The following is a 27,448-nucleotide window of genomic DNA, read 5'->3' as shown; positions in this document are numbered from 1 at the left end:
AATTAGGAAAACCATCCTAAGAAGTTTTGACTTAATGTTAAGTAGCTGAAAGGAATCTATTTTAAATCTCTGTGAAGGAAACACCAAGTCATGATTTTATACTAATTTACTATAGTAATTAGTTTGCAAACTCTTGGCTCTTAGAAAATAATCCTAAATCAAATATAAATTAAAATAGAAGAGGTGTTACACTATAAGAAAAATTTTTCTCTTATTTCACAGGTTGTCATTTTGGCTGTATAAATTAATTTACCTATAAGTAGGTTCAAAATTTCATAATTCAGAAGTAATGTAATTGGGGATCACATTTATAAAAAGCAAAAGGCAAACGTATTCATTTTATGTGTTCACTGATCACCATACACCTTGGTTATAATACATTCAAATTCCTATTCTGAAAGTTGACAAACATGCTACCATAACATGAACTCATGTTAGCTTGAAATGCGAATAGGCATGAATATAATGCCAGGAATAAGATTATTAAAATGTAACAGAGAACACAGCATTTCCAAATACTATCACATAATCAACACAAAGAGTAAATTACTTACCATTTAAATATGGCATACCTTTTACAAAATTATGCATTTTTAAAGTTTTCTGTTCTGATTTCTCTTTTAAGAATCAGAAGCCTTAGCAGCTTTTACTCCAGCTTCCAAGTTTTAACCTTCAGCATTCTCTCCATTTAGTAGAGCATTCGCCACTAGGGGGCAGATGTGACCACGCCATTTAATATGCCTCAATTTAAATTTTGAATTTGAGCTACAGTATGATCTTGAAGTAAAAGGTGTATTTTTCTTTAAAAGTGAATATCACAACAAGCAAAATTAAACTTTGATAATTTAACTTTCAGCTTATTTTGTTTTTTTATGAGCTACCAAGTCCAGGTCTTATCTTTGTTATCAACTACAATAAAATTAAATTTACAAAGATTTAGTAAGTTTTCAGTTTGCTGTTATATAGGATTAACAATGTTTATCAGAACCTGACTCTATGTATCTAAGTATATACACTGATAATCTAGTTATGTATACTATCTAATTTAATTCTTACAACATACCTATGAATTAAGAGCTATCATCCTCATCCATAAAATGAAGAAGTTAGAAATTTCAAAAAACCACAAATTGTGTGACAGAGTAGAGAGAGATTCAGACCCACTTTTTATAGCTCCAAAGTTTTTGTATGATATGACTCTCATTTTTTTCTGTTTTAATTATGAAATATAAAGCACATGCAGAGAAGTCCATAATATACAAATGTACAACTTAAATATAATTGTGTAGCAAATATCTACTTCACCACCACCCTGTTCAAAAAAGGGGACACTTTTAGCTCCTTCAGAAGCACCAGGGGAACTGCTCACTCTTCACAATCCCTTCTCCTTGAAAAGTAATTATCATCTTCATTTGTATAGTCATCATTCCTTTCTTTTATTTAGAACTCTGTGAGATTCACATAAATCTATTCAAAGCATATAGATTCATTCATGACTTTCTTCTTTTGTCATTATTATATTTTTAATGTTTATCTATAATTTTATACAGTTATAACTCTTTAATTTGTATTGCTACATGAAATGAAATACTCTATGTAATTTACCACAATTTTATTAACTATTCTACTATTTATGGGCATGTGGATTGTTTTCAATTTTGGATTATTATGAACAAGGCTACTACAAACAATTTTAGACATGTATTTTGATGTAGATATAACAAGCATCCATGGGGTCTATCTGCACATCTTCAGCTTATTTTTTTATATATAAATAAATCTTTATCGGTGAAAGTTTTACATATGTCCCTTTTTTCCCCCATTGCCCTCTTCCACTTTTCTCCCCCACAAGCCTTCACCACCCACTGTCTGTGTCCTTGGGTTATGCATATATGCATATTCAGCTCTTTCAAGTTATTAATATGTATTATGAATTTTTTGTGCATCTTCATTCAAGCAATAAGTAAAATACACCCCTTTAGCTTCATCTACTTGTCTTTTTCCTGTTTCCTCACTTCTACATGGTTGCTCTTCTCTGATAAGTTTTAATATGTGAATGGGATCACATATTTATTTTTTCTCTTGCACACTTGGTAAGTGCTTTTCTCTGATACCTGAGAAAAGAGAAACAAAATATTAATACATTATTTAGAAAATGCAACCAGAAGGAAGAGGAACATTGGCCTACTAGAGGTCTAAGCCAATCCTGACTTTGGGAGTGCATGCACAATGAGGAGAGAAGAAATGGAAAAACCAAGATGGCACAGAGTCAGGACAGCAAAGTTAGTTTGGGGGTTTCCCAGTAGTTTGTGAATAAGAGAATTAGAGAGGATATGATATTCTAATTTGATTTCTCACAACTAAAATAATATTTGAGAATAAACTAAAACTCTATCTCAACTTTGATTGGAACAGTATAGTGCGTATTGTGCACAGATTGATAATAGAGACTACAAATAATGCTAAAATCTGAGGCATGCATATGAAAGGCACTTCCCCCTACCTAGCACCAGCCACACTGCATTGAGAGGCCTCAAAGGAGGGAGAGTTTTCGAGTCAAGTCAAAGAGACAGAAACATATCTCAAGGAAAGGCCAAATGATCAAAGATCACATCTGATGAGGAACAATGCTGATCGAATCCAAATCTAGGTCCAAAGCAAAGAAGCATATTTTGATAGATGAGGGCAAAGACACAGTTTGGGATGTTTAGACAGTGGGCATGATAGAGCTGCATCATTTCAAAAAATTTTCAAATAAGACCAGGGGAGGAAAAGTAGTGCAAATCCTCTAAGTTGTACCTTGCGTGGGGGTGGAAGGATCAAGAAATGTGAGGGGGAAAAACACATCCCACCAATGGGTTAAAGGCAGGATTACTCACAGGACAGCAACTCACAGAGACACAGAATTGTCATGTGCCCAATAGATCCAAGCAGGAAGTAGCCACAAAACTGACATCTTCAAGTTTCTATACCACCAAATGCATTTACCTGTTTCCTCAAGAGGCAGATCCTCTAAGAAGTCATCTGCTGCCCACAGCATCTGTCTCAGTGCGGAGAGGTTCAGAACGTCCTTAATAGGGTCCAGATCCCATTCTGAGGTATAATTACTGACCACCAAGATGTCAGAAAGAGCAAACCCAAGTTTTTTGTGGACTTCCTCTTGCTGAAATACAGAAATTAAAACCCAGAAATCTCAAAACAGTGAAAAACACCACTTAATGTCAATATAAATTATGAAAGCAATAACAAAAGTAGGCGCTTGGCAATATTTTTCCTACTGTGAGAAACGGAGATAGAGATCTGGCCCATAAAGTACTTGTACTACAGAACTTCACAAGTCAAGCTCTAACATCACTGCTAATTGTCACTTAGAATACGTATAACATATAACAGATTCAATATGAATTAAAATATAAAGGTAACATGGTTCTATATAAACTAATTTGAAATTGAAGCATTTTAATATACTTACATTAAAGTCCATAATTTCCCTGTTTTCTTTAAAGAGTTATTTTTCTTTTAAAAGTTAAGATAAGGTGATTTTACTAGTTTAATGGTGATATTCAATTTATTTTTTTATTTTATTTTTCAACTAGGGGCCCGTTTTGCAGGAAGATTCCTGCAAGACTTCCTGTGGGCTTCCCTCTCGCCACTGGCACCTCTCCCAACCTCCCACCTCTCCCGCTGTGGCGGGCGGGGTGGGGCGGGATGGGCGGGGCGTGCCCCGCCCACCCTGCCGCCACTGCCACGGCTGCCGCCACTGCGCGCCCCACTCCCACGGCCACCACTTCCGCCACCTCCACAGCCACGTGCACCGCTGCCACCGCTGCCTCCACGGTGCGCCCCGCCCCCCACTCCCCCGACCCGCCATGCCTGCCGCCGCCACCTGCCCGCCTCTGTGGCCGCACGCGCCACCCGCGCTTTCCCTCCAGCAGCCGCCTTGCTTTCTACTTTCCCTCCCTCTTCCTTCTATGGTGTCTTCAGTCTTCACTCCTCCCTCCCTCCATGTATGCAAATTAGCCACCATCATGGTTTGGGTTAATTTGCATACTCGCCCTGATTGGCTGGTGGGCGTGGCTTATGCGTAGCGAAGGTGCGGTCAATTTGCATATTGCCCTTTTATTAAGTAGGATTGCAGCTGACATTCGATAATTTTTATATTAGTTTCAAGTGTACAGTGCTGATGTTTAATTAGACTAGTTTATCTGTGCAACCAGATTGCCTGGGATCAGTATAGGCCTCTGTCGCCTCTTAGCACTGTCAATCAGCATCAGCAAATGCTTTTCTCTGTGCACTTGTGTTTTCTCCTCTACCAGATATGGTGATGACAACACCCATCTCATCAGCTTGTTTTAAATACTGAATAAGAAGACTGATCACTTAATCAGTTCTTAACAAATATTAGCTATCACTATATTCTCCCAACTGGTGTTCCCACCTTCATGTTCCTTTTGACTCTAATCTATTCTTCACATAGGTGTCAGATTAAATGTGAAGCTGACTTTGTTCACATCACTACTATTTCAAAAAGTTGCTATGCTTCCCTATCATGCACCTGATTAAGAAAAATCACCTCATGCAAATGTTTCTTTCTCACTTTATCTTTCCCTACAATGATCCAGTTTAGTGGAGGCACTAAACTGAACACTCTATGCCTCCTGAAATGCTACTTTTTCCTGCATTGATGAATTCACTAATGCTATTCCCTGGGCCTGAGGTTTTCCCCCTAAAATACTCCTCCAACTTAAAAGCCATTTCCTAGTGCCACCCCAGTAACAAAATCTCCCCTCCCCCGCCCCCCCGCCCTTTAGCTCAATATTTTCCTCATCTAAACTTTCACCGCATTTTATTTTTCATTATATCATGGTATTTATTATACTCAATCATATCATGTCATATTCTTTTGTCAACTTTTTCTTCTCTAATTCCCCCATCCATTCACCTTCACCTATAAAGCTGCAAGGTTTTTAGCACAGGGGAATTATTTCAATTATCTGTGTATCTGATTAGAGACTATCACACTGGCTCAATCATTGCAGATAATCAACAAATATTTGTTGAATTGAACCTAATTGAATTAAATTATAATAAATATAAGTTATCTGTCAGCAGAAAGATAAGTACTTAATATTTAAAACTTAAAAAATAAGTCTGAATTATCCAAGCAATTGTTTCAAATATTTTAAAACTCATATGTATCTATTTTAATTTTTATACAAAGTAATATCATGTGATTATAATGAAAAACCAGAAAAATCTGTTTACAAATGACATCATTCATTACCTTGAGCTTCACAGGCATACATTTGTATATGTCTATAAGGTCTCCTTTCGTAATCAGATCCATGCTATCAACACAAGTGAGTAAAACCACAGGTGCGACACCTATGCCAGATAGATAGGTATTGTTTTTATTATTATAGGAAGCATCAGTATTTTTTTTTCAGTTAATCAGCTATCAATTATGCAATAGACTGACAATTTCAGAAATTTGGGAAGGTTCCCTACCCCCCCCCCCCACCCACACACACACACACACACAGACACAAAAAAAATCCCTCTGAACTACTTACTGGCACCTGGAATTTTCCTAACATAGCAAGTCCCTTCATTGCCTCCCATGGTAAGAAGTCAGGCTTCAAATGAAACCACTCCTTGGAAGAGGTAACTAAAATGTATGCTACAGTATTGCTGATTGATTTTATATCTTATCCAACAGTTGTGTTTTTATGAAAACTATAGAAAAGGCCAAAGGGCTCTAATAAACAATATGGAGAAGAGGCCTCAAGGAAACAGAATATGTCGAAATATTGCAAAATACTTCTCCTATATCACAACGGTAGCAGGCACATCTCTGCACACCACCCTTTCAAGATTTTAAATTTCAGTGAGCAAGTAAGTCAATCACTCCCTGATTCTAACATTATCAAAGTTGTGATAAACTGACTCTTTCCCAAACAGAATGAATAATAAGGCCAAGAAAAGCCAGTGTGGCCTGGCCTGCGTGGCTCAGTGGTTGAGCCTCCATCTGAATCAGAAGGTCATGGTTTGATTCCCAGTCAAGGCACATGCCCAGGTTGCAGGCTCCATCCCCAGTAGGGTGTGTGCAGGAGTCAACCAATCAATTATTCTCTCTCATCACTAATGTTTCTATCTCTTGCTCTCTCTCTCCCTTCCTCTCTGAAATCAATAAAAATATATTACAAAAGAAAAGGCAGTGTGGGGCACTTTAACTCCCTAATCCTGCTTACCTTCTCCAAAGCCTTTATGCTACCTCTCTTTACTAAGCATCTTATTTTCCTCTCTTTTTCTTACTAAACTGTTTTTTCTTCTTTCTAATTCTTTAAGGCCCAAGAGGAAGTTTAGGACTCTTGGTAAATAAATGCATGCTAGGATGCAGTGAGGACTGTAAGGACTGTACTAAACTCTACATATATATTAATTTGTTTAATCCTTACAATAAAACCTCCATTGTTACACTAATTTTATAGATTAAGACACTCTGGCATAGGAAGTTTAAATCACTTGCACAAAGACATACAGCTAGTGAGGGCTTGATTTGAATGAACCACACTGATGGGCCAGGGAATATTTAAATATGCATTTTTCATAAGTTCTTCATCCTGTTCAAATCCATTCTACAATATACAGTAGTCTAATCAGTTAGCCTTAGAAGTACAGTGGAATAAGACTCACCACACTTTGTCATCTCCTTTCGAGCTCTTTTGACCTTTGCTACCATCTCATCAGAGAGTTGCTCAATAGAGTTGGCATCAAACACAAATGCCACACAATGGATTCTGTCCTCCAGCATTGGGAAGTCAATATAGTTACTATGAGCTGGTGTGATTGGTTTCATGAAATTAAACTGTATGGTAAACATAAAGGTACATATTAATTCATCAAATATTTATAAGCACATACTATGTACCAGTCACTGTGCAAGTGAATAAAACAGTGAACATAACAAACAAGTCTTTAATAGTATGAAGCTAACAATCTGGTAGAGAAGACAGTCATTATGCAAGTAGCTAGCAGTCCTTTCACATAGGAAAAGCTTCTGTGAAGAAGGGACATGTCATATGAAAGTAAAAATAAAAACAACAAAAACACACAGTTGAGTTAATCTGAATAAGGGAATAAGAATATGACAGAAAGTATCCTAGATAGAAGAAGCAATGTGGACAAAGGTGGAATTGGTATCATCGGGAAGAGTGCAAGGGGGAAAGTTTAAGAGATGCATTGACTCTTAAACTAGAAATCCTCTGTCCCACAAATGTATGTACAAGGCTAATAACTTCAGGACTATTTGTAGCAGCAAAGTTATGTTACATCAATAACATATACCATTCTATCACTTCTCTAAAAAAGAGGAAACCACAAATCTATTTTTTCTAGTATATTAAAAAATTGAAGTAAATCATAAATTTTTATATGGATACTTATAGGAAGCAGGGAGAAATGCATTTTAACTGATGGAGAAGGAAGATGGATTCTCTGAATATACCTTATTTTGTAGTTTTGACTTTAGAACCATATAAATTATAAACATATATATAAATATAAAACAAAATTACATTAAATTTAAAAAGCAATCTCTAAATTGAATTAAATGAGTGAACTTTTGCATACAACTGGGGTCATATCTACACAGAAAGAAACTATGTCTGACTGACTTTAAAACACAGTAATTTGTATGCTCCCACTACATGATATGTGTTAAACACAATATAAAAAAAATCTGCTAAAATTTTAAAATTGTTTCCAATTTTTATAGGCTATTTTTATTCTATTGATATAAAATATACTTATGATTAGATCATTCATGGTAGTGTTAGATAATTATTTCTGAGGTTACAGTGAATATTATGTGATATAAAGCAAATGAGTTGTGACATATTTTGTCATACTTTGTATCCTTGAGACTAGAGATCTTCTGTTCAGATAAAGCAGATACTGATGCAAGATAAAAGAGATTAAGTAAAAACTATATAGTTCTGTATCTGAATATAGATAGATAGATAGATAGATAGATAGATAGATAGATAGATACAGATATTTTTAGATTTATCCACTAAAATATCAAGAACCAACAATCCACTAAGTAGCAATGAAGAGTTCTAATGATCCAAACCAAACCAAACCAATACGTCTTAGAGAAACAACTGCTTCAAAATCTGGACTGTAAATATACAAAATATGGTTTATATTTATAGTCATACAAGAATTCAAGGGATACAGCAGATTTTTATGTCAACGGCACTCAGAATGCAAATTGTAGCAGCTCCTAGTGGTCAAAGATGTTACATTTAACATCTTTATGTAGATAAACTACAGTGCATTGAAACACATCAAGTATGTTCAATTCATGAGTTCATAATGATAATAAAATAATCACTGGTCAATATTGGCAGATGTAAAGAAACCAACTTACTATTTCAGAAACTTATAAAAAAAATCAAGCAGATATCCTGACCATCCTATATTAAAGGTATTAACTGTACCACTAAGTAATCAAATAGTGGATGAGGGGAAGTTGTCTTTCACATGTGAAATGAAGAAGCAATGATAGAGATAGAATATCACTATTTTTATACCCTAATAAATAAAGGTATCTAAATGTTGAATGCTAATGAAACCTATATTACAAAAGTGAGAAAGTTCAAAATTGTGTGGCTTTCATGGAAGAGCACAACACCACCTTGTGAAGCAGACCTGAATCTGAACGTGTGTCTACATTCATCTATCAATTTTCAGGATACATAAAAACTAAAACTAAATCAAGTGATGAAAACAGCACATTTCAGACTATGGGGAAGTATATGTCTATAGAATAACCAAACAGATTTCTTAAAAATCAAATTGCAAGTAAAAATGCCAAAAGAGATAGAGGCAAAATGTGCAATTAAAACAGGCTGAATCAGTTTTTTTAATCATTTTTTAAAAACTGTTTTAAAAGATGCATAATATGGTACTTATAAGAAAATTAGAAATTTGGCCAATTTGGGTGATATTTGATAATTATTTAAGGAAAAATTAAGGAATAACCCAGATGTGATAAGGGTATTACAGTTATCCTCTCTAATAAAATGGTAATATGCAAATTAACCATCACTCCGCTACATAAGCCACACCCACCAGCCAAGCCACGTCCACCAGCCAATCAGGGCGAGTATGCAAATTAACCCCAATCCAAGATGGCTACAGCCAGAGAGAGCAAGGTTTCCCAGGTAACAGAGGAAGCCAAGCTTTCCATAGCCATTGCAGGTCTAAGCCTCCACTCAAGCTACAAAGTTTCAATTACAGAAGGTAAACAAATTCAAACAAATGGCGGCAGAATGGAGCTTGAGAGAGCAGGCCAGGATTGCTGGCGGCAACAGGGGAAGCAAAGCTTTCTGCAAACCCTGGCTGGGCTCACCCGCTTAAAGCTACAAAGTTTCAATTGTAGAAGGTGAATTAACTGCCACAGAAATGGCTGCCACCCCAGAGGGAGCAGCAGGCTTGGCTCCGCCCCAGGCTACAAAGTTTCAATTGTAGAAGGAAAATAAATTCCAGATCCCAGGGCCTCCCCTTGGGTCGCCAGGGGGCGTGGCTGGCCTGCAAACCACCACAGGCCCCTCGCTCAGGCTGCCCCACGCCCCAAGGGAACCCCCACCCTTATCTGTGACACCCTTCAGGGCAAACCAGCTGGCCCCCACCCCTGTACCAGGCCTCTATCCTATCTAATAAAAGAGTAATATACAGATTGATCATCACTGCAACACACAATATAGGTGCCCCCATGTAGTCAAAGATCCTGCCCCCATGTGGACACAAGATGGCCACCACAAGATGGCCAGCAGGAGAGGGCAGTTGGGAGGCACCCGGCCTGCAAGGGAGGGCAGTTGTGAGGGACCAGGCCTGCAAGGGAGGGCAGTTGGAGGTGATCAACCCTGCAGGAGAGGGCAGTTAGGGGTGACCAGGCTGACAACGGAGCAGTTAGGCATCAATCAGGCTGGCAGCAGAGTGGTTAGGGCGTGATCAGGCTGGCAAGCAGAAGCAGTTAGGGGCAATCAGGAAGGCAGGCAGGCAAGCAGTTGGGAGCCAGCAGTCCTGGATTGTGAGAGGGATGTCCGACTGCCCGTTTAGGCCCGAACCAGGATCGGGCCTAAACGGGCAGTCGGACATCCCTCCAGGAGTCCCAGATTGGAGAGGGTACAGGCTGGGCTGAGGGACAACCCCCCGCTATGCACGAATTTCGTGCACCGGGCTTCTAGTGTTTAATAATATGTGTGGACTTTAGTAATAAAAATCTGTGATTTGTATGTCGTGAAAAAAAAGATATACATGTCCATATATATATTTGTGTGTATATATAGATATTCATTTAGCTCTATGCTAAAGAATAAAATAATATAAAATAAAATGAATATAATACTGTATAATTGAATATAAAAATAAAATTAATGTAAAATCAAATATACTGTGTTTCTGGATAGAAACACTGGATATGTGAAGATGCGAAAGAACTTTGAGTATGAAATTTTAATGCAATTTCACTCAAAGCACTAACAAATAAAACACAAACAATAAAATAAAATGACAAACAAGCTCATTTGGGAAAGGATATCTGTGAAAATGGTCAAGAAAAACAAATGTGAGAAATAAATATTGAGTATTGTCCAGTGAGTTATTAAGATATAATGGGTTGCTACAGTAATTAAAACAATTAAATAATATGGTAATGAACATAATAAAGAAATGTATAAATACATCAATAGAACAAACTACAGGATACAAAAACCAATCCCTATTTTTGGTAGGAAAAAGATGCAAAAGTGTTCAATGAAAGATATTGCCACAACTGACTATTCATTTGGAATAAGGTAAGTTAATGAATAACTCAAGATCTAAACATTTACAAAAAGAATTGGAAAGTTTTTTTAAGAGACAGACTACTTCTTCTCTTTAATCTCCCCTTTCCTCTTGCCTGGAACACTAACAGTGCTCAGCATGAGCATCTTGAGAGCAATAGGATAAAAGTCACATGTCAGTGCCCAGCTGGTGTGGCTCAGTGATTGAGCATCAACGTATGAACCAAGAGGTCACCAATTCCCTGGCTGTGGGCTCAGTCCCCAGTAGCGGGTATGCAGGAGGCAGGCAATTGATGTTTCTATTTCACTATCTCTCTCTCTAAAATCAATAAAAACATATTTTTAAAAGAAAAAAAGTCCCATGTTTTAGCCATCTTGGTCTGCTATAACAAATTATGATATTGTGTGGCTTAAGCAACAAATACTCATTTTTCATAGTTCTGGAGATCAAGGATTTGCTGACAGATTTATGTCTAATGAGAGCTCCCTTCCTAGTTGGTAGACAGCCACCTTCTTACTGTGTCCTCATGTGGCTGAGAGAGAGAGAGAACATCTCTCTTGTGTGTCTTCTTATATAAGGACACTAATTCCATTCATGAGGGCTTTACTCCATGATTTAATCATCTTCCAAAGGCTCACCTCCAAATATAATCACATTGTGGAGTAGGGCTCCAACATATGAATTTTGAAGAAACACATTCAATCCATAGCACTCTATGCTGAGGATCTCAGAACAGAAAGTCAGAAGGACCTTGAAAATAATAATCTCGAAGAGCTGACACACTGGCACAAAGCTACCTACATCCAGACTTCCTGCTACATAACAAAAATTACCTATGTAAGTTGAATATCCAAAAACAATTGAGTGTGTAACAACGTTCAGAATTGTTATGACAGCTATGATAGAAGAGACTTTTGGATGTTTTAATTCCTTGTAAAATAAAATATCAAAAAGAAACAAAGGATCTTGAACAACTATAGTTTAAGAAAATAAATGCTAATGCACTAACTAGTCTAGAGTCTTATGTCCTAATAGTGGGCAAAACATTTTAAATATAAATTATAGCTCCTCAATAATTAGCCAAATTATACCTGATATCTGTCAGGAACATGGCCTTTTAAGATGTAGGGTATGTCATCCATGCACAGTCCTTCTTCCTCACTCAGGCCCATTGAGTCACACAGAATAAATGGCAAGGACTTGCCATTCTTCCCATCCTTAATGGAATATGTCCTGTACTGCAAAGGAGGAAGAAAGGAACTTTAGGAGTTCAATATATATATATATTCTATCTAATAAAAGAGTAATATGCAAATTGACCATAACTCTGCTACACCCACAAGCCATGCCCACCAACCACGCCCACCAGCCAATCAGGATCAAATATGCAAATAAACTCAACCAAGATGGCTACAGCTGCAGAGAGCAGGAGGGAGGCTTGGGTTTCCCAGGCAATGGAGGAAGCCAAGTTTTCTGCCTGCCCTTGCCAGCCTAGGCCTACACTCAAGGCTACAAAGTTTCAATTATAGAAGGTAAACAAATCCAAACAGAAATGGCGGCAGCCACAGAGCTGGAAAGAGCAGGAGGAGAGGGTTGCCCCCGGCAATGGAGGAAGCCAAGCTTTTGGCACACCCTGGCCAGCTCAGGGCTCCGCTTAAAGCTACAAAGTTTCAATTATAAATTCCAACAGAAATGGCTGCTGCCACGGAGCAAGCAGAAGGCTTGGCTCCACTCAAGGCTACAAGGTTTCAATTGTAGAAGATACATAAACCCCAGATACCAGGGCTTCTGCTTGGGTTGCTAGGGGGTGTGCCCGGCCTGCAAAACACCACAGGCCCCTCACCCAGGCCACCCCACTCCCCAAGGGGACCCCCACCCTGATCCAGGACATCCTTCAGGGCAAACCAGCCGGCCCCCACCCGTGCACCAGGCCTCTATCCTATCTAATTAAAGAATAATATGCAGATTGACCATCACTCCAACACACAAGATTGCTGGCCCCATGTGGACACAAGATGACCACCACAAGATTGCCAGCAAGAGAGGGCAGTTGGGAGGGATCAGGCTGGCAGAGGAGGGAAGATGGGGGTGACCGGGCATGCAGGGAAGGGCAGATGGGGGGGACCCAGGCCTGCAGTGGAGAGCAGTTGGGAGGAACCAGGCCTGCAAGGGAGGGCAGTTGGGGGTGATCAACCCTGCAGGGGAGGGCAGTTAGGGGTGACCAGGTCGGCAGAGGAGGGAAGTTGGGGGCAAACAGGCTGGCAGGGGAGCAGTTAGGCATCAATCAGGCTGGCAGGGGAGTGGTTAGGGGGTGAACAGGCTGGCAGGCAGAAGTGGATAGAGGCAATCAGGAAGGCAGGCAGGCGAGCAGTTGGGAGCCAGCAGTCCTGGATTGAGAGAGGGATGTTCAACTGCCCCTCCCCCATGCATGAATTTCGTGCACTGGGCCTCTAGTATATTAATAAAAGGGTAATATGCAAATTGGTCAGGATGCCCTCATAGTAACGACCAAACTGCAGGCTGTGTCGGGTGACCAGGCTGGTAGGGGGGTTAGTGAGGGACAACCAAACAACTGAACAGCAGGCTGTGTGGGGTGACCAGGCCGGCAGGGGAGGTGATGAGGGGCGACCAGGCCAGTGGGGGAGGCAGTTAGGGGCCACCAGGCCAGCAGGGGGGGGGGCAGTTAGGGGCGATCAGGCTGGCAGGCCGGTGAGCAGTTAGGAGCCAGAGGTCCTGGATTGTGAGAGGGATTCCGGATTAGAGAGGGTTCAGGCTGGGTTGAGGGGACTCCTGCCCTCCATGTACGAATTTTATGCACTGGGCCTCTAGTATGTATATATATATATATATATATATATATATATATATATATATATATGTAATGAAGTTGATCAGGAAAAAAAACAAAACTTTTCAAATCTAACTTGAACAAAGTAACAAAGGCTGAGTGACCTACAATGGACTCACCTGCTTAGATATCCCAGTTATGTCAGAGCCAACCAAAGCCTGGTGTGTTACATGACCTTGGAAAACAGACTTTACTGCATTGAAAAAACTAGACTTCCCTGTTCCAATTGGACCCAGGAGCAGAATTCGTATTTGGTGAACCAGGTCCCTAGATGGTTTGTAAGTTCTTATTGAAGACAATAAGTTCTCCTTGAGCCTGTTTAGATAAGACCATTTTAACAGTTGATTGAGATTAGATCACATGACTTTACCATAAATTTATCTTGAATTTATTTTCTTTTCTTTTACATTATTATTTATTTTTGATTATCAATTTGCCTTCTTATATAAGAAGACATAAAACTATCCTACCTTAAATCCTATTGTAAAAGAAAAATAAGCAAAAATTACACTTTTAACTAAGGCCATTCAGACATAAAATCTTTCAGATTTAAGCAACCAGACCATATAAACTTAGAATTCAATATCAACTATGTTAAACATGAAAATAAATTATCGATCCTATCTAATAAAAGAGGAATATGCAAATTAACAATCACTCCACTACACCCACAAGCCACGCCCAAAAGCCAATCAGGAGCAAATATGCAAATAAACCCAACCAAGATGGCTACGGCCACAGAGAGCAGGAGGGAGGCTTGGGTTTCCCTGGCAATGGAGGAAGCCAAGCTTTCCGCCTGCCTTTGCCTGCTTAGGCCTCCACTCAAGGCTACAAAGTTTCAATGATAGAAGATACATAAATCCCAACAGAAATGGCTGCCACCACGGAGCAAACAGAAGGCTTGGCTCCACTCCAGGCTACAAAGTTTCAATTGTAGAAGATGAATAAACCCCAGATACCAGGGCCTCCGCTTGGGTCGCCCCACTCCCCAAAGGAACCCCCACCCTGATCTGGGACACCCTTCAGGGCAAACCAGCTGGCCCCCACCCATGCACCAGGCTTCTATCCTATCTATTAAAAGAGTAATATGCAGATGGACCATCACTCCAACACACAAGATGGCTGCCCCCATGTGGTCAAAGATCCTGCCCCCATGTGGACACAAGATGGCCGTCACAAGATGGCCAGCAGGGGAGGGCAGTTGGGAGGGACCAGGCCTGCAAGGGAGGGCAGTTGCAGGTGATCAAGCCTGCAGGGGAGGGCAATTAGGGGTGACCAAGCCGGCAGAGGAAGGAAGTTGGGGGTGATCAGGCCTGCAGGAAAGGGCAGTGGGGAGGGACCCAGGCCTGCAGGGGAGAGCAGTTGGGGGGGGGGGCAGGCCTGCAGGGGAGGGCAGTTAGGGGTGACCAGGCCTACAGGGGAGGGCAGTTAGGGGCAAACAGGCTGGCAGGGGATCAGTTAGGCATCAATCAGGCTGGTAGGGGAGTGGTTAGGGGGTGATCAGGCTGGCAGGCAGAAGCGATTAGGAGCAATCAGAAAGGCAGGCAGGTGAGCGGTTGGGAGCCAGCAGTCCTGGATTGTGAGAAGGATGTCCGACTGCCCGTTTAGGCCTGATCCCACTGGGCAGTCGGACATCCCTCGAGGGGTCCCAGATTGAAGAGGGTGCAGGTTAGGCTGAGGGACGCCCCTCCACCCCCCCGTGCATGAATTTCGTGCACCGGGCCTCTAGTATATATATAAAAGCATAATATGCAAATCAACCTGACGGCAGAATGACCGATTGGCTATGATGCGCACTGACCACCAGGGAGCAGATGCTCAACACTAGAGCTACCCCCAGCCTGCAGGCCCCTTCCCCATCCTTCCCCCTAGCTGGTAGGCTCTGATCGCCCTATGGGGAACCGGAACCAGGAGTTGGTGGTGGTAGATGCAGGTGGCATCAGGGCCCTGATTGCTCCACCGGTTGCCCCACACACAGAGGGTGACTGGTGGTAGCAGGGGGCAGGGCCGGCAAGCGGGCAGGAATGGCCAACCTCTTGGTCCACCCCCCTGGCCAGCAGGCTCCAATCACCTGATGGGGAACCAGGAACTGGGGGTGGGTGGTGGTGGACACAGGCAGCGCTGGGGCTCTGATCACCTTGCCAGTTGCCCCACACTCAGAGGGCAACTGGCAGTGGTGGGGGGCGGGGCCGGCAAATGGGTGGAAATGGCCAACCTCTCAGTCCCTCCTCCCTGGCCAGCAGGCTCCAATCACCCAATGGGAAATTGGGAACCAAGGGTGGGTGGCAGTGGATGTGGGTGACGCCAGGGCACTGATTGCCCAATCGGTTACCCCACACACAGAGGAAGATCGGCGGTGGCAGTGGGGAGTGGAACTGGCTGCCAACAGCCAGGGAAGATTGGGCTTGATTGCAGGCTAGGCCTAGGAACACTACCTGTGCAAGAATTTCATGTGCCAGTCCTCTAGTCTATATATATAAAAGGAAATATGCAAAGTTTCCCCTTGGGAGTTCAACCAGGAGACCGGGAGTTCGATCACTCACTATGACATGAGATGACCACCAGGGGGCAATGTGGAATGAAGGGAGGCCCCAGCCACAGCCAGCAGCTAGGGAAGGGAGGCCCCAGCCAGCAGCCGGAAGGCCCCAATTAGCCCTGATTGCCAACCAAGGCTAGGGACCTTACCTGTGCACGAATTTCGTGCACTGGGCCTCTAGTCAATAATAAAACTCAAAACCACAACATAATATATGACTTTTGAAGTTTATGGAAGGAGACCATTCCTACCATGTTCCTGAAATTCATAATAGATATTTCCCCATCTACCAACCACCCCTTCTATAGCAAGTACCTAAAAGAGTTGAAAATGCAACTGCAAGAATTCTTAGGGGGAAAAAATGCATATATACAGCCAAATAATTATTTTCCTTCAGGTATATCAAAAATTAGGAATGCATTCCCTCTGGTGGTGTTCTTTTTGTTTTCACATTAGTATTATCAAATGGATTTATAATTATATAGTTTATTCTTGTTGACAGTGATCCACAAGTTATCTGTCATAATTTGTGCTACTAATTTTATTAACAGAACCTATAATATAATAAGTTTAAGATAATGAACAGAATAATGGAACTTTAAAAACACTGACTTACTCAGCAACCCCTTTCATCTTCCTTGTGTCCAATAAATCTGAGGAAATAAAGAATAATGAAAGTTACAAGTTGTTGAATGGTTGGCTGACTGAATGAATGCCAATTAATTCACTAGGAAAAAAAATACCAAAATAGTCTTTTTGTGAGAACAGTACACTATAGTGAAAAGCACTTGAAGAAAATTATGGCAAATATCCTGAACATCACCTCATTTGAAGAGGTGAGAGGCAAGGTGAGCACTGCAAGACTATGATGTCTGCAGATTGTTTCTTACCCAATTACTCAGCAATCGTGTGTGGCCCACTCCCACATGGGAGGTGAGCGTGGGGATTCTTTTTGAATCAGAGAAGCAAGGCCTAGAAGCGTGGACAGACAAGAAAAGACTGGGAATACTCTACTTTCTCCTCCATAGTCCAATATCTGAAAGGGATAATGTACAGACACACACACGAAAAAAAAATACAGAAAACAGGCACAAGATTTTTTTCCAAAAGTTTCTGTCAATAACGGGACTTCTGGAATTTATAATTTTATTCCTGACTTTAGAAGAGTATGTGGTTTTCTGATCCAGTCATCTGCTGATAGGCACCTAGGCTGTTTCCAAATCTTAGCTATTGTAAATTGTGCTGCTATGAACATAGGGGTGCATATATCCTTTCTGATTGGTGTTTCTAGTTTCTTAGGATATATTCTTAGGGGTGAGATTACTGGGTCAAATGGGAGTTCCATTTTTAGTTTTTTGAGGAAACTCCATACTGTTCTCCACAGTGGCTGCACCAGTCTGCATTCCCACCAGCAGTGCACGAGGGTTCCTTTTTTTTCGCATTCTTGCCAACTCTTGTCGTTTGTTGATGATTGCCATTCTGACAGGAAAACTATGGTGCACCTACACAATGGAATACTGTGCTGCTATAAAAAAGAAGAAATTCTTACCATTTGCAGCAGCCTGGATGGAACTGGAGAGCATTATGCTAAGTGAAACAAGCAAGCAAATGAAAGAAAAATACCACATGATCTCACTCATTTATGGATAATAAAGAACATTATAAACTGATGAACAAAAAGATAGATACAGAGGCAGTAGAGCATCAAACGGACTGTCAAATTACAGCAGGAAGGTTGGGGAGGGGTGGGGGAGATAAGAGATCAACTGAAGGACTTCTATGCATGCATATAAGCATAACCAATGAACGCAAGACACTGGGAGGTAGGGGCATGTATGGGAGTGGGGTGGGGGGGCAATGGGAAAATATGTACATATGTAATACCTTAGTCAATAAAAAATGAAAAAAATAAAAATAAATAAATAAATAAAATGTACACCCACACACACCCCAAAGAAGAAGGAGGAGGAGGAGAAGGAGGAGGAGGAGGAGGAGGAGGAGGAGGAGGAGGAGGAGGAGGAGCAGGAGGAGGAGGAGGAGGAGGAGGACGAGGAGGAGGAGGAGGAGAAGGAGGAGGAAGAGGAGGAGGAGGAGGAGAAGAAGAAGAAGAAGAAGAAGAAGAAGAAGAAGAAGAAGAAGAAGAAGAAGAAGAAGAAGAAGAAGAAGAAAAGGAGGAGGAGGAGGAGGAGGAGGAGGAGGAGGAGGAAGAGTATGTGGGACTCATGCCTATTCAAGCAGAGCACAGTGAGAGACTCAGGGGTGGGCTGAGGCCTTCATTTGTACCAATGAGACTCAGGCCAAGAATTCTTTTGGTGCCTAAAAGGGAGACTCTTTTGTGGTGGATTTAAAACTGAAATAATTAGGTGTAATGATGCAATCCTCTAAAAAATAAGCATACTGTGTGGGACATTTATAAATATAGCTATATGTATGGTTATAAAGAAAACCTCTTTAAATTACAAGAAGTGGAAATAGTAAAGATTGCACTCAGTGACTACAATATAGTAAAACTAGAAAATAACAGGCTAAACAAACAAAAAAGCAAACTCTTGGAAATTTAAAAAGCATTCTCTCAAATAATTTTAACATCCAAAAGGAACAATACACATAGACTTGTTAATGATGAAGGTTAATGGGAGAGAGAGAGAAATACCATCTTTTGACCATCAAATTGGCAAATTTTCTAAAGTTTGGCAAAGGATGCAGGAAAATAGGCATTTCTTAACACTCTTAGGGATACCATAGACAACTGAAGCTTTTGAAAAGTCTATCAAAATTTAAATGTAAATAACTCTTAAACAACAATTCCAGTTCCAGAAAGTTACCCTAAAGTATTTTTGTCCACAGCTATATGCATAAAGATATCACAGGAGCATTGTTTATAGCAGCAAATGTTGGAAACAATTTAAATGTTCTTAAGTAGAAAAAAGGTAAATAAATTTTGGTCTTTTGATATAATGGGGAACTGCATCAGAAAGGATTGAGTACTAATCAACAGAAGCTCAAGCTCTGTTTTTTTGTGTTGTTTTTTTCCCCAGAGAATCTCACAATCTTTATGTTTGTTTCTCTCTCTCTCTCCTCCTTTCACATTTCCTCCTCCTCCCCACAAACACATTTCAAAAAACTCTGCATATGCTACTTTGGACTATGATTGTGTCTTAGCCATCAATTTGTGGCCAGGTTTCAGTCTGAGTCACTTAGAAATAAGGACAAGTGAAAGGTCATTTTTCCTTAAAGAAATACAGTAGGTCAGCATGCAGAAGAGAACTCTAAGATTATGTAGTCAAACTTACCTTCACATCGAAAAACTTCACATTCTTCAAAGGACATTGTCTGATGTTGAGATAGTTTTAATTTTTCAATTGTATCTAAGCTCATATTCACTTTTTTATTTGGTAGATCGATCTTTAATTCTTTCTGTGTAGGATAGCGATAAATAAAATCCTCCAAAATCCCTGGTCTTATTTTACATCCTAAAATTTCAGTCCCTTCAAAGGTAAAAAGGAAGCAGGAAACTCCGGTTTTATTTTTTTCATTCTGGGGTATATATATCCCAAAAACATGATCAGAACTGTAAATCACTATTAGAATGGGTCCTTGACAATAGCATTTTGAAAACAAGTTTGTATCAGAAAATCCACAGACACTAGCCCTATAGAGAAGGCTAAACTGCTTCCCTCCCAACCAGTTTTGCAGTTCCTTTTCTTGCAGCCATGTCAAACGAGTTGCCATATTTCTCAACCTAGTGGGAAAGCAAACATATTTTCCATAAATATTGAAAAACAGATAATATGTACTGTCACAAAGCTTGCATTTATGCCTCTTATTTACTCTACATTTCACATGGAATGTGTAAATGAGGGTGGACAGATAGCAAGAAAAAAAACATTCTAAATTATTATTTTTAGAAAGATTTTTTTTAAAGGCAATAGTTTACAAGTGGCTAGGAAAAGTGGAAAGCAGCGGGTCTTTTACCTGTTTGTAGAATCCGTACGGGGGCTGAGGCTGAGAGTAGTTGCTCTCTGGACAGCGAGGCAGGCATAAAAAAATAGCAGAGGCATCAGAGACTCAGAGAAAAGGAAACTGAAAGTCAATGGGGCCCAGCCCAGTTGGCAGTGTACCAACTTCCCTCTGTGAGATAGCATAAACTCATCCAGCTTATTTTAGATAATACATTCAAATAAAAACACTAGAGGCCTGGTGCATGAAATTCATGCATGGGGGGCGGGGGGGGCGGTGTCCCTCAGTCCAGCCTGCACCCTCTCCTATCTAGGGTCCCTCTAACAATCCAGGACTGCTGGCTCCCAACAGCTCGCCTGCCTGCCTGCCTGATTGCCCCCAACTGCTTCTGCCTGCAGCCTGATCACCCCCTAGCCACTCCCCTGCCTGCCTGATAGATGCCTAACTGCTCCCCTACCAGCCCAATTGCCCCTAACTACCCTCCCCTGCCAGCCTGGTTGCCCCTAACTTCCTCCCCTGAAGGCCTGATCACCCCCAACTGCCCTCCCTTGCAGGCCTGATCCCTCCCAACTGCTCTCCCCTGCTGGCCATCTTGTGGTGGCCATCATGTGTGTTGGAGTGATGGTCAATTTGCATATTACCTCTTTATTATATAGGACAGTGGTCCGCAAACTCATTAGTCAACAGAGCCAAATATCAACAGTACAACGATTGAAATTTCTTTTGAGAGCCAAATTTTTTAAACTTAAACTACTTCTAACGCCACTTCTTCAAAATAGATTTGCCCAGGCCATGGTATTTTGTGGAAGAGCCACACTCAAGGGGCCAAAGAGCCTGCATGTGGCTCGCGAGCCGCAGTTTGCCGACCATGGATATAGGATAACTGGAAGAATCAAAGAATCAATGTCAAATAAAAAAATCACTACCTTTATAAGTGACTTTTTAAAGACTTAAGAAAATTCAATCAATTTTTAATGTGGACATAGAAAGAAATGTCTATTCTAACTTCAGAACACATCTCAAATTCATCCACTTCTCTCAATCTGCGCTATCCATTTATTCTAAACCAGCATATTTCCTTATGTAAATTGTTATTGTTATAATAGCTTCCTAATTGGTTCCATTGCTTTTTCTGCTTGCCCCCTTCCCATCTATTCTTCTGAGAACAGCCAGAATTAAATTTGTCTGTAAAGTATAAACTAAATCATGTCAATCTCTAACTGAAGCTTCTTCCCTAACTTCACAATGTTTGGAGTCAAAAACTTATGTTCTATGGCTAAATACATCCTGTGGATTTGTTTTGCAGGGCCATCATAATTTCTTTTCTTCTTTTCTTAACTTTTAAATTTGAAAGCTTTTATATCATTGAGCATCTACTCTCTAGTTGCCCATTGTCTTCACAAATCCCCTATTCCTGTTTCTGACAAATTTAAATTCCCCACCTGGCCCAGAAAAAAATATAAGTTTTGAGTTTATTAAAAATCAACAGCAACATCAATTTAAAATATTTTAAGCAGCTTTTGGGTATTATTTACTTAGGTAAAAAAAAAAAAAAAAACACTAGAAGTAATAATATGCTTTTTATTTGCCAAACACTTTAAATGTATCTTAATATTAATATTATAGCCAGCTTTCAGATAAACAAACAGAATTTTGGAGTTAAATTATTTGCCAAAGATCACTCTTCTATTGAACTGCAGAGCTAAGATTGAACTCTAATCTAAGTGAAAACAGAGGAATGATGGATTTGTATGTATATACACTTGTTAAAACTAATAAAATTACACACTTTCAACATGTGCAACTCAATATTTCAATGATCTCAATTATACTTTATTATAATTGGGTTTTTTTTTAATATTTCAAACTTTCCAAATGACATGGTTTTTTTCTGTATTGTAAGGAAGTTTGTAATAACATTAAACTGGCCACAGTTTTAGGGAAATGGCATTCATAAATATGTTTAAGTAGTGTATTCCATTAATATGAGAGTAACAGCTAAGAGATCACTGAACTTCCACTTGAATAGAAGCTCCTTCCCAAAAGTCATTAATTATCTGTTAACTCCAATGTCTCCAATTGGTGTTGCTAACTATGGTTCTTTCATTCATTTGTTTTTTTCAGTAAAAAATGAATACCCACTATGTGCCTTCACTGTTTTGGAGACTAGCAATATAGCAATAAACAAGACAGACTTAGTTCTTGTCCTCATGACAATATACAGTATACTTCTCTGAAAGGCAGGCAGTCAACACAAATGTCATCTAGAAAAAAGTGCCATAAGGAAAATAAATGAGAATAAGAGAAAAAAGAAGTGATAAGGGAAAGTGTCTGCCACTTTAGATCATATGATCATGGAAGGTCCCTCAAATGACATGACATTGGAAGGGAGACTCGAATGGAATGAGGGAGAGTGTCATGGAAATATCTAGGGGAAGACTATCATAGGCAGAGAGGGATAAATACCAACAACATTGGGTGGCCCTTTGTTGCAATAGCTGAAGTAGGTTTGGAGGAGAATTAAATCAGTGATCACCCTGGTAAAGAAAAGGGTATAGAACAACTAAAAGGCTGTTACAATATCAAGTGGGAGATTAACGTCTTGCAGACCAGAGTGACAGTAGTGGAAGCAGTTCAAAAGTGGTCAGATTCAGGATGTCTTTAAGGATAAAAGAAATTCAAGAGAACCTATTTCTGGACTTGGGGTCGGGGACAAGGATAAAAGAAAAGAGAAAATTTAGTGTAACTTCAATAATTTTTGGTTTGAGCATTGGTGGAGCTATTTATTGAAATAAGTATACTGAATGAAGATTTCTTGAAAGGAAACCAAGTATTCTGTCTTCCTTGAAATCTGTAAGTGCATATATAATACAGGTAGTTGGGTAGATGAGACAAAAAACAAACAAACAAACAGGAAAAGGGTCAGGATCAGAGATTAAATTTGAAAATCATCAACATATAGATATACTTAAAGCTAAGTGTGAGTTTTAATTAATAAGAACAGTCCTATGGACCACTCCTAGCCCCTCCCCAAAACATTTGGAAGTCATAATTATTAAAATTGTATATCCAAGATGACTAAGAAGGTATGACCAGAAAAGTAGAGAAAGGCCAGAAGAATGAATTACTCCAGGAGCCAAATGAAGAAGGAGGAAGTGGTCAGTTACATCAAATGATGGAACTCTTTCCTTCAAAATCTCCACCATTTATATGTCTGGAAAGACTCTCTTTCATTTTTTAAAAAAGGTTTTGGATATTTTATTTATTAAATCGATTGGGGTGACATTGACCAACACGAACATATAGGTTTCAGGTGTGAGTTTCTATGCTACAAGATCTGTCTGTATCTATCACTCTCTTTCTAAGAAGCTTAGAATTTGAGAAATGGTCTTGTCTCACCACAGGGAGCAGGCATTTGGGTAGTGGTAATAACCCCCTGTGATGGAAATACTGGGAAGTGCTAGATGTGAGAATACAACTCTACTGCAAAGAGAAAAAGAAAGAAGTAAAACCGCTGAAAAGTCTCCACAAAGCTAAGTTACACACTGTGCTCTGTTGCTAGCAAGCCACCTGAGGGTCACCTTCTCTTCAGGCCACATGAATCTTCAAGGGTGAGCAGTTCCATTCCCTTATTTTCATGCTCAGTGGGGAGAACCTCTTGCCAAACAAATTGCCTTTTGTTTTTCTCATCAGGGCCTGCTGCTTTATAGGCTGCTGTTGGTAAGGCAAACCTTGAAGCTGAACCCAGCAGAGAATCATGAGATTTCTGAAGAGCTGTGATAGAGGAGAAGCAATCTCAGACAGAGGACACTGGGTGATACGTACGGCTTTCAGATATTCCCAAGTGTAAAGCAAAAGGTCACCACCATCTGAACACCTTCTATGGTCAGACCATGAGAGGCCCAAAAGAGCAGGTGACCCTCCCTTTTTCATTTTAAAGATTGCCTCAGAACTCAGACAGGAGCAGGGAGGTCTAGCATAGTCTAGCAGATAGCTCTCAGTGCATTGATAAGGCTGTGCATCTTAGGTTAATATCTGATAAATTCCCTGTATCATCAACTGAACCAAAATAAGCAAGGCTTAGCTCCTTAATAACAAAGAAACAAGACACGGAAATGGGAAGAGCAGTGATTTGGAAGTCTGGACTTACCTCAAATCCTTTCAAAAGATACTGTAGAGTTGGCATTTATTGAGACACAGTTTCAAACCTGTCTCCCACTGCCCCCCAAAACACACAATAATCCAACAATTTAGGTAGTCATTTGGATGAAGCAGCACATTCGAGAACTTGATTATTTCCCAACTCTCCTTCCCTTGAGCCTTTGGAAGACAGCTGCTTTCTGTGAGTTACAGGTGTGATAAGTCCCATTAAAGTCCTGTGTTGGCTTTCCCCTTCTATACTTCTACTGGAATGTCAAAGACCATTCTGTATTTTGGGAGTATTCCGAGTATCTCAGGTCAGTATAAAGAGGGTATGCTCCAACTATTCAGACAGTCTGAGCTAAATTTCAAAGCAGAGTATTCTTCTGGATAATTTATAGATGATAGGCCATTATTAATGAAAGACCCACATGTCACATTGACAAGACTGACAGATAACATTTTTTTTTCTACCATGTGAGGTGTGGGCTTCCTCAAAAGGGGATGAAGACTTTGGGCATATTGCTTGTCCTAGCTCTGACCCCCTCAGATAGTACTCAGAATTCCCCCTATGCTAACCATACCCAGCTATTTGGTTCCCCCTTCTGTTCCTCTCTCATACTTCTACCAGTTAGGTCCAATTTCTCTTCCCTCTTTCTTCCCAGCATGGATTACAGTCTTATAGTTTTTATAGAAACAGGAATGGTACACAGCTTTCCCTCTATTACCTTTTTGAGCCATAGTAATTCTATAATTTCTATGCTCAGATTCATTCATGGCCTGGTCTGCTATGAAAATTAAAACATCTGAACATTGTTTTAGAATATATATATTTTTATATATTTATATATACATACTGAGTGGCCAGATTATTATGACCACCCCATCAGTACTTCGTTGGTCCACCTTTTGCCTTCAATACTGAGGCGATTCTTCTTGGCATTGATTCCACGAGATGTCAGGTGATGCAAGAAATCTGACACCATGCCTGATGAATAGAACTGTCCAGTTCTGTGAGATTTGATGGTTGTGGAACCAGCTGCCTGATGGCTCTTTTAACTTCGTCCCACAAATGCTCAATTGGATTGAGATCTGGTGATTGTGGGGGCCATCTAAGCAAGGCAAAGTCTCCCTCATGTTCTTGAAACCACTCCTGCACAATACGAGCAATGTAGCATGGTACATTATCTTGTTGGAAAAAGCCACCTCCATTGGGATACGCCATCAACAAGATAAGGATGAACTTGATCAGCAACGATATTTAGGTATGTTGTGCTATTCAGACGTTGTTCCACATGAATTAAAGGGCCCAAATCATGCCAGGAAAACATTCCCAAAACCATAACACTGCCCCCACCAGCTTGAAGGGTTGTACTCATGCATGTGGGGTACATGCTTTCAGGCTATTTCTGCGAAATTCTCACTCTGCCATCTGCATGATGCAATTGGAAACGTGATTCATTGGACCACATGACTTTTTTCCAATGCTCGACTGTCCAATCCCTGTGTTCCTGTGCGAATTGGAGACGTTTTATCTTGGTAACTGCAGACAGCAAAGGTGTTCAAACAGACCTTTGGCTTCCATATCCCATACGATGCAGTGTATGGCTAACTTGCCTACAAAGGTCAGGTGGTCATAATAATATATATAATTCTCTGGTTTAAACAATCTAATTCTATGAGGATAATGTGACTGACTGGGAAATGATGAAAGAACTGTATACAAAGAAGTACAGAAAAAATATAAAAGTTACTATTTTAAGAAATTGTCTAGCTATATTCAGTGTCCATTTGAAATATATGAAATCATACCATGCAGATGAATTACCTTTTCTTTTTCCCTGTACTCCTCAGTCATGGGGATTTTGAGAATCTCCTCTCTATAAATCTAACACTGAGAATAGAACTACTGATTATATACCAGGAAGAACAGGGTCTCATATCTTTGAATACCACATAAGCATATATATCAGTACTAGAGGCTCGATGCACAAAGATTCGTGCAAGAATGGGCCTTCCTTCCCCTGGCTACGGGCAGCCCCTTTACTCTGACAGGAGCCACCTTTCTGCTCCGGCCTGGAGCCGCCTTTCTGCCTTCCAACGCTGCCCAGAGGCCCAGAGCAGCTGAGTGGTGTGGAATGCCTGCATCATTGCCATGGCTATGATGCAAGCATCCTGCCCCGCCCCCAGCTGCTGGGTATCTGTGTATGCAAATTAGCCCACCATCTTTGTTGGGTTAATTTGCATACTCACTCCTGATTGGCTGGTGGGCATTGCAAAGGTGCAGTCAATTAGCATGCTACTCTTTTATTAGGTAGATGCTTATTTAAATAGTAGTAATTCACCCACATTTGAATTACCTCCACAACACAACACCAAATGAAAGACAAATGAGTTCAATGGCTTAAATATATGTTAAATATATGTTTCCTTGCATTTTTAATTAATGTCAGATAAGCATTATTAAATGTGTAAAAGAAATTAATTGTTTAAAAAGCTAAAAAATATTATAATTATTTACGCACCAGTGTTAAGCATAGCTTGTTAGCTTTCTCCCCCACCCACACTCCCATTCCTGCAATCTCTACTTGAAGTTTTGCTTACAATGTCATTTCTATCTCAGTGCCTGGAACATCTTAAATCTATTTGTGGGGCCATGTAGCTGTATATTGGCTATAATCCTAACTCTATAGTCTGGCTCTCTCAGTGCCCTGCATTTTCTTCAAAACCAGAGAAAGATTTTGCAGGGGTTTACAACTGGTGTGTACGTTTTCATCTTGCTTATGTTGATAGCAAAAAGCAGATCAACAGTCTACTATCCTCCATAAATTGGCCCAGAGACTCTTCACATTAAGGATGGGAATTCCCACAGCTTTTAGGTTTCTATCAGTCTTGCTATGAAGTGGCTACTTTAACATAAGATTGAGTTTTGTCCCTATAAGATGATTACTCATCAGCTAGTCTCTAAAGCATCTGGGACTTACTTGAGCCCTCCAATCAATTTTGTCATTTTAGTTATGAACTTGCCTTTTTTATGAAGAAGCAACATAATTTTAAATTAATTTTGGGTTGTTTTTTTAAAGAAGACACATCACCCACCATAACTATTC

At 40.1% G+C, this 27,448-nt stretch overlaps 1 protein-coding gene across 1 annotated transcript; it reads right to left on the bottom strand.

Moving 5' to 3' along the window:
- Positions 1–1,564: 1,564 nt before the first annotated feature.
- IFI44 (interferon induced protein 44) lies at positions 1,565–20,296 on the bottom strand. Its single transcript, XM_008139544.3, has 9 exons — positions 20,214–20,296; positions 19,532–19,980; positions 16,855–16,891; positions 13,822–14,017; positions 11,946–12,092; positions 6,697–6,868; positions 5,285–5,385; positions 2,989–3,163; positions 1,565–2,114 (listed from the first exon to the last, which is right to left on the bottom strand). The coding sequence occupies exons 2-9, from the start codon at positions 19,968–19,970 to the stop codon at positions 2,071–2,073; spliced, it is 1,311 nt and encodes a 436-aa protein (XP_008137766.3). The 5' UTR covers positions 19,971–19,980; positions 20,214–20,296; the 3' UTR covers positions 1,565–2,070.
- Positions 20,297–27,448: the final 7,152 nt, after the last annotated feature.

The sequence above is a fragment of the Eptesicus fuscus genome, chromosome 9 (assembly GCF_027574615.1).
Source record: "Eptesicus fuscus isolate TK198812 chromosome 9, DD_ASM_mEF_20220401, whole genome shotgun sequence".
In the NCBI taxonomy this organism is placed as follows: Eukaryota; Metazoa; Chordata; class Mammalia; order Chiroptera; family Vespertilionidae; genus Eptesicus; species Eptesicus fuscus.
This window is presented reverse-complemented; position numbering and strand designations above follow the sequence as displayed.

Coding starts and splice junctions, on each gene's coding strand:
- IFI44 (XM_008139544.3), bottom strand. CDS start 19,970: ATGGCAACTCGTTTGACATGGCTGCAAGAAAAGGAACTGCAAAACTGG. Junction 12,093..13,821: donor TAACTGGGATATCTAAGCAG/GTGAGTCCATTG, acceptor CCTCCTTTGCAG/TACAGGACATATTCCATTAA. Junction 3,164..5,284: donor GTATGCCTGTGAAGCTCAAG/GTAATGAATGAT, acceptor TCTGTATTTCAG/CAAGAGGAAGTCCACAAAAA.